The sequence below is a fragment of the Apteryx rowi genome, unplaced genomic scaffold (genome assembly GCF_003343035.1).
Source record: "Apteryx rowi isolate R43461 unplaced genomic scaffold, aptRow1 scaffold_429, whole genome shotgun sequence".
Classification (NCBI taxonomy): Eukaryota; Metazoa; Chordata; class Aves; order Apterygiformes; family Apterygidae; genus Apteryx; species Apteryx rowi.
The window spans coordinates 637,094-645,228 of record NW_020450682.1 but is presented as its reverse complement, the minus strand read 5'-3'; the positions used below and the strand labels follow the sequence as shown (position 1 = coordinate 645,228).

Genomic DNA, 8,135 nt, shown 5'->3' with positions numbered 1-8,135 from the left:
AGCACACAAGGGCCCGTAACAGAACTAAATAAGTCCTGATAAATAAAATCTAATTAAAGCATTGCTGATAGGCTCCTTCATTTAGCTATGCAAAACAATGCATGACCTGTTAGTGTCAGCCATATATGACATCAAGTTTAGCCCAAGATGTATCAGCCAGTCTACACCACAGTTCAGCTCAGAAAGATGCATTACCCATTAAAGGTGAATGGCAAGTTGTTTCCATCACACTTTATGAATGAATAAGAACATGCAGAAATATGATACATACAGGCATATATTTCTTATATCCATCAACCAAAAATCTCATTGATGTGTGTTCTGAAGCAATGGATGCCACAAGTCACCCGTCTACCAAATTCAAGGCTTCTGCTGAAATCTGAAAGTCCTGAGAAATCAGTAAGATTTGGTTGGCTGAGCACAGTATGGGGAAAATCTCATACATCTGACACTATCTCCATAAATCATATAAGGAAAGGCTTATATGCTGGCAGAAACTAGCTTGTTCCTCTTCACAATAGATGGACTTTTGAAAGCGATAGGACTTTGTGATACAACTAGCTACCCGTTGCAAATAGCCCCAGCTTTGTCGGTGGTGCTATTTCCTACTTGTTATTGTGGAGAAACTTTTACACACAAAGTGTCATTTAAAGCAATAAAGTAGTGGGGTGGTACATGTCCACCTCTGTAAAGGGTCCAGAGACCTTTTGCTGCTCCTTCAGAGCAGCAGGGACAGAGCCAGACTGCCCACGGCCACCACATGGCTCTTGACTCCTTTAGGCCAAAGATCAAGTTATGTAAAAATAAGTACAGTATTAATTCTGAAATATTTCTCCACTTTTTAAAAATGCAGAAGAAATGATACATTTTTCAGACAGCTACCTAGTAGTTTGCAGCTGAAACACAGCAAAGTAGCACCTGGTGCTTGACAGCTGGAGGCACTGAGTATAAACTGATGAAAATAAAAGTGGAATATTCAAAAGAAAAAAAACCTCACAAAATGTTAGTAAGTTTACAGAGAGGTCATTTAGTATTGTGAAAAACAAAATCCATTTTTTATAACACCAGCATCAACTTTTCTTTAGTGAATAATTTGTAAAATGTTTCAATGTGAGTTACATGTTCTTCCAGTGGTGCGACTAAAGCACGACCATGTCCTTATTTCTATCACTGACATGGGACCAGGTTCCCTGGAAATCGGACATGCACTCAGAAACAGCAGTTCCTGTCCTGCCCTATTCTGTGTTTGACTGGCCTGTATTTAAAGCTGCCTTTGAAAACATTGCACATGACTTATTTTAGAAATAAGAGGAAGCTCCTTTTGAGGAGCTCTCTGTTCTTTATCATAATTCAATGTCTGCACAATGATCACGAAGCCATATGCACTAACATTTAAACACTAATAAACTTGCCTCTCATCTAGCTGGTCTCAATCGCAATTGAGGGGTATATAACATTGCCGCTGCTGCTCCTGTTCCTACCCATTGTAACTAGAGGCTTTTGTGATCTGCTGCTGCTCTCCCATTATCTCTGCCTTAAAATTTGAGTCTTAGCTACTTAGCCTAGCTTATATGGCATCAGAAACAGACCCTGTACAAATCTCTCTTGTTGTCAGTTCTCTATGTGTTTTAGAAGGATTCCATTAATTTTTTTGATTTGCAGGTCTCCACAGGTCTTCAGCACAAATACTGAAATTACTGCATTGCCTACAGTTTTTCTTGCCCTATCCGGCAGGTTCTGATGCTGTTCTGCCAGGTAACTTAAAAATCATTCACATGGGTCAAAGTGCACATGAACCCAAAACTTAGGGAAACTTTCAAGATGTACATATCAACAACTGTGTGGAAAAGGAAACAAACAAAAAAGATTGAATTAAAAATACTGATCTGTGTTTTTTTGCCGCTGCTGTATCAAATCACATCCTTAAGATTCATAAGAAGTTTGGGAGACTCTGGGGAACTGGGCACAGATTTTGGTCACGCAATCTCAAGTGATGATGCTAGCTTTTAAGAAGCTTTGCCCTTCAGCCAGACGTTACTGTCCTGCAGCTGCAATGGCCGCACATAGATGCTTACTTTAATGTGAAATCAAGCAAAATGGTTTTGTTTCAACTCTAGGAGGGGGAAATGAAGGGGGAAGAGAATGATGAAGACTGTTTGGGATAAGCAGACTGCAGTCTCTTCCTTTCACTCTTCTGGTGTCTTCAGTTCAGTGTTTTCTACTTGGAAGTTGTTGGATGTGCTGGAGGAAGCGCACCTACAGCTACTACTCTGTTAAAAACTGCATCATCCCCCTGGCATGGTGTAAGTTTAGCAACTCCTGCTAATTTTATTCCTGTGACCTGCAAGCCTTTCTCAGTTCTGGTCAGCTTCATTACTTTAAAGAACAAAGAACACAAAATGATAAACAATTAGGGCTCAAATCAGCTGCCTAAACATAGGTGTTTATCGCCACTGAGGTGCCCTTGGATATCCCACCCAGACTCTGCTGCTGGTCCAGAAGAACATGAGTGTCCTGGATCGTTTTTGTTGGCACAGTGTGGCTGTCTCAGGTGTCTTAGGGCATCTCCAGTGGCACTGAATGCATCTCAAGCCCTCAGGTTTCACAGAAGTCCTGTGAAAGATGCCCACTTACATTTTAGTATTTAGCTTGCACTTAGCTTGCTGTTTCCATTTCAGAGCTGAGAATAGGCTTATGTGCCCCCAGAGGGTCCATTTTCCCCAAGTATATCACTGCATCTAATAAAAGACTATAGGCCCCTTCCAGCCTTGCCCTTTGTTTTCCCCGGCAGCAGTGCAATGTTATGCTGGGACAATTCTTTCCGGCTCAAATCACTATATACCTGCTTCTGCAGGAGGGAAAGTGGGGCTGCAAAGAATAAACAAGTTTTCCTGGGAAGATATGAAGTAAAGTCGGAGGTAAGGCAGAGCAGGATGTATGCATTTTAAGAGACAGGGATCTGTGATAAACTCCTTATTAGTTTTGATTGGAGAGTGGGGGCCTGGCCAAAGCAGCTGGGCCACAGCCCCCGTGCTAGAGCTGGGCGGACAGCAGCTGGGTCAGACCCAGGGTGGATGACAACCTATTAAAAAAGATTTTTTTTTCTTTTTTTTTTTGTCTTTTTTATTTTTTTTTCTCTGCTGATTTCAAGAAAAACGATTTGTTCATTTGGTAATAACTGGTGAAGACTGTGAATTACTGAGCTAGCCCCCAGACTAATGTTTATCTCCTTGCCAATAAATCTCTAAACTGGAGCAATGAAGCTAAGTACTGCTGCTATTTCTGCGTTTTATTTCCATATTAATCAAAACACAAGCCGACCTCCCCGCCTCCCCCACGGGCCCCCGTTTAGCAGCAGGGGAAAAGGCGCCCCTTAAGGGGACGGCGTGGCTCTGGTTTGTCAGATGGGGGAATCGGTGGGAAGGCAGAGGGGGGAAGAAAAGAAACCAAACAACTGAGGGAGTTAAATCAAACGCCTAGGGCCAGGGGGGATTGGTGTCAAGACTGTAGTGAATCCGTGGAGGTGGAGGCAGCGGCATAACCCCCCCCCCTCCTCCAATGGGAACTGGGAGGTACTGGGAAGGGAGAGGAAACTGCTTCCCAGTGGGACTAAGAGACCAGAAGGCTCCATCCCCCACTCCGATCCGGGACCTGGTGGAAAGTAAATGGATGCACAGCTGAAAAGGAACCAGAATCTATCCACCTTTTATGTGTGCATATATATGTGTATATACACACACACACCCATATGTGTTTTTATGTATATATATATATATTTGCATTTACAGATATATAGAGATATATACTGCATATATAGATATATACGAGTATACACACTTACTCGTGTGCCGCGCAAATCACGCTGTGCCGGCAGCGCGAAGCCGCGGTGCCTCCGGGAGGAGCAGCCCGCGCTGGGCGGCCCGTGCGGAGCCGCCGGAGCCCGGAGCCGGCTGCCGGTCGCGGGGCCGGTCGCGGGGCCGGCTGCGGGGCCGGGGGAGGCCCGCGCTGCCCGGCCGTGCCCTCCCGCCCCCCGGGGCCTGGACGGAGGCACGATTCCCCCGCCGGCGGGTCTCTCACGGCTTCCTTTTCATACGCACCCCCCAGTTTTCCTCTCTGCTTTTTGCCGGATTTATTGTATTTGTCGGGTGTATTTCAGGCGGCGGGGGAAGGCGCCCCCCAACACACACACACAAAAACCCCACAGAGCTCCCGCCTCTCTCCGCAAATGAAGGCCCCATGGGCAGCTTCTCCCGATTTTTTTCCCCCCAGTACTTAAAGACCCGAAGGAGGGCGGGCGGGGAACCAGGGCCCCCGGGCCCCCTGGGAGCCCCGGCCGGAGCGGCCGCCCTAGCGCCCGGCAGGGCCTCGAGACCTCGGGCAGGGAGCAGAACAGGGGCAGCGGGTGGAAAAAGGCCGGTGACCGAGCCTGAAAGCCCGGAGAGAGCCCGCGCCCGGGCCGCAGGGAGCACCCCGAGCCGGCGGGGCAGGGGGGAAGCGCCGGTGCCGGCTCCGGGCGGGAGCCTGGAGCGAGGGACGGGACACGGAGCTGCTCGAGTTTCTCTTGAACTGGCAGAGGTTTCCTGACCCTCAAGCAGCAGGCGAAGAAACCTCCCCGAGGGCGCTTCCGCAGGTCGCATCCCTACGTGGCTTGGGATTTTCCCACATCGGAAAAGAGAAGGAAACGGCATCTCGGCGGATGCGCTTTTCCTTTCCCCCCTCTCCAAGGGCCGGGAAGTCAAACTAAGGAGTCAAGAAGCCCCGTATCGCACTGGTATCCTGGGGTGCCCCTGACCCGCGGGCGGGGGGCGAGGACCCGGGCTCCCCCCGGCAGAGCTCCCCGGGACCCCGGTGAGCTGCCCGGGCAGGGCGGGCTCCGGGGACACGCGTTTATTGCTCCTTCCTCGGGGACTCGAAAACCTGGCTCGGTACCGTGCAGCTGCTTGATCGCTTTTRCTCCGGAAAAGCAGAGAATGGGTTTGTGCACCCTGAGAGCAGCGCCCTGAGCCAGGGGGCTTCAGGGTGCGCACTAAAGTTAGGGGAAACGGGGAAAAGAAGGCAGAGCCCTCTGCGGCTGCAGCAGCGGCGCTCCTTTTGCTTCTTTCAGCCAGCGCCGGAGACAGGAGGGAGTGGATCTGCATGTCGTGGCTGGCTGGAAGGGATGAAATGCCACCAAACCTGCCTTTGGCTCAGGCAGAGCTCCCTCCGGTCCCCAGGGCCGAAGGGCGCCCAGTGATGCTTTTGGGAGCGTGAGCTGGAGTGCTTTTTGGCAACTCGACCACGGCCAGGCAGGTCGGGGCACCTGGCTCCGGGCTCCTCGGCGGCTTCCCCGGGCCCGGGCAGAGGCTGCGGCCGGGGGGAGGCGCAGCTTTGCGCACAGCTGCATTAGCCCCTGCCAGCCTCGTCCCCTCCGCCACCAAAGCCGCAAGCTGCCTCTGTCGGCCGGGGCGGGGGGGACCTGCCACTGGCTGTCGGGGGCCGGGCAGGGGGGCCGGTGGCGGGACAGGGCCAGCGCCCCGCGCTGAGCCCGCAGGCCGGCCCGGGGCGCCCGGCAGAGTCACGCCGCGCCGCCTCCCCGGGGCTCCGTCCCCGCCGCGCCGGAGCCGGCCGCATGCCGGGGGGAGGAAACGCTTCTGGAAGGCTGAGGAAGTGTGCACGGCTGCAAACGGGAAGGAGAAGAGGAAAGGAAAGGAAAGGAAAGGAAAGGAAAGGAAAGGAAAGGAAAGGAAAGGAAAGGAAAGGAAAGGAAAGGAAAGGAAAGGAAAGGAAAGGAAAGGAAAGGAAAGGAAAGGAAAGGAAAGGAAACTGCAGCAGCTCTCGATCATCTTGTTGAAGTACTGGAAGGATTTACTTAACCCAGAGTGGACTTTTTACATCATGATTCGTTAGTTTAGTATGTTTTCGGGGCAATAGTAGTGAAAGGAAAGGAAAGGAAACTGCAGCAGCTCTCGATCATCTTGTTGAAGTACTGGAAGGATTTACTTAACCCAGAGTGGACTTTTTACATCATGATTCGTTAGTTTAGTATGTTTTCGGGGCAATAGTAGTCCTATTATAGTTGTCCTATTTATTTTTAATTTTTTTGTGCGTGCATTCTTATGTCTTAACGAATTAGTTGTTACAATATTGCATAGCTCGTTCATCAGTGCGATTACCTTAAGTACCTTCGAAAAGTTGCCCCGTATCTCGATTTAAATGCCACCCTCTCACCTGTCAACACTGAGCTTTCTGGGGAAGGGAGTCGCGTTCCCCATGTTCCTTGAAGTCTCTCCTCGACAGTCCCCCATCACCCGGCAGCACGGATCACCGAAGGGGAACCGTCCGTTATCCTCCCATTCGCCTGCCTAAACTCGGTGGAAATAAGTCCCTGCCAAAGCACAGCTTCTCCCCGACTTTTCCCCAGTGCCTCCGGTCCCGGGGACAGCTTCTTCCCCGCCAAGCCGGGAATTGCTCCTGGCTCGACAGCAGGACCCTCTCTCCTCTGCCTCTGCCCCGGGGGCCGGGACCGGGACCGGGGCCGGGGAGGTGCCCCGCTGCCCCTGTCCGCCCGCCCGCAGGGAAGCAGCGAGCGGGGCCGCGTCCCGGGGGATTCCGCTTCCACCGCGGGACCCGGCAGCGGGAGCCACTTCCCTAGGAGCACCCTCTCCTGCTCTTACTGAGCACCGTTTTGCTCCCGCAGTATCACGTCCCGTCGCGGAACAGTTGGCTTTGGCATTTATTTTTCAGGCTTCGGTTTCCCTCCTGGTAGAGGCCTGACAGCGGATGTCCAGAAAAAAGTTATTGCCCCTTATTAGTTATAAACGCATCTGCCCCCTTTTGCACCAACTGTGACCGCGGCCCGTCCTTCCTGCCGCTTGGCAATCGCTTGATGGCCATTAGTTTCTGAATTCATACATACTTCCAGCACTATTTAAAAAGAGAGAGTCCTGTAATTCAAAGAACACACTCACACACACACGGGGACGTTTGGACAATTGCTTTCGTTTTTATTGCTATTTCCAAGGCAGTGCGACTCGCGAGCCACACAAGCAGAGTTACCAGCCTCCTCCAGCTGGCTTAGAAAAGTCACAGCGAAACCCGAAGCGATCGAATACGTATCCTTTTCTCAGTTTATAGTCCCAGACAAAGGCGAAACCAGCAGCTTGTATTTCTTTTTTTTTTTTTTTTATTTGGAAATCTCATCCAGAAACACTGGTCAATAATAAATATATCGATAGTTATCAAGAATATATAAAAAATAAAGACACGGTGTTGTCTTTCAGGGCCTAACCAAAAGCAAACAAACGAAATTAATAATAACAGTTTTTCAAGCAAATGCCCAGGAAAACATACCAAGAAGGAAATAAACAGCAACAAAGATTCCGATTTAGTAATACAAGTAACCGATCTGGCAAGCGCCGACCCCGCATGCAAAAAAACAAAAACAAAAACAAAAAACAAAAACAAAAAAACAAAACCAATGCCAACAAGGGAAATAAGTGACGAGGACCCCAGCCAGCTGAACTAGTACACTCCACTGAGAGCAGGAGACGAAGATTTGGCAAAACAGACCCGGAGGACGGTTGTGTTGTGTTTTGCACAATTTCCCTCTCTTTTTTTTCAAGCAGACGCAGAGGGAAGAAGAAAAAGAACCGCAAACAAAACCGCATCGCAACCAAGTCTGAAATAAACTTTAGTAAATTCACTATGAAGTCCTTGTTACAAGGAAAACTGCATCATTGCCTGTACAACGTGTTTAAGAAGATTCAGTTAGAAGCATGCATGCACTCTTTTCGAGCTACATCGGGACTCCACTACGCTTCCAGACCCTGTTTTGGAGCAGAGAAAAGATTTTTGAGATGTTGCCGTTCAAAAGAAAAGAAAAGGAAAATCCCGGAAAAGAAGAAGAAGCCCCAAACCGATCCCATCGTCTCTGAGCAGCCGCGAACACTACAATGACAACCATGTCTTTTTTTTTGCATCCATTTTAAGGAAATATTTACATTTTATTACCACTAGCGGCATTATTGTTATTCTTTTTACAAGAGGGATTTTTTTTTCTTTCGTTTTAGCGTAATAAGAAAACGCCGCCCCAGAAGCCGCCTAAAACATTACCTTTGCAAGGTCCTTGCTACACTAAGCCCGTGCGAGGCGAGGCA

General features: G+C 49.6%; 1 protein-coding gene across 1 annotated transcript in view; it reads right to left on the bottom strand.

Moving 5' to 3' along the window:
- Window positions 1-2,034: 2,034 nt before the first annotated feature.
- The window catches only part of OLIG3 (oligodendrocyte transcription factor 3), a 7,115-nt gene continuing 1,014 nt past the window's right edge, over window positions 2,035-8,135 (bottom strand). The window contains exon 2 of the mRNA XM_026076231.1: window positions 2,035-2,074. Within this exon, the coding sequence (XP_025932016.1) occupies window positions 2,035-2,074 (40 nt within the window). The remainder of the gene's footprint in view (window positions 2,075-8,135) is intronic.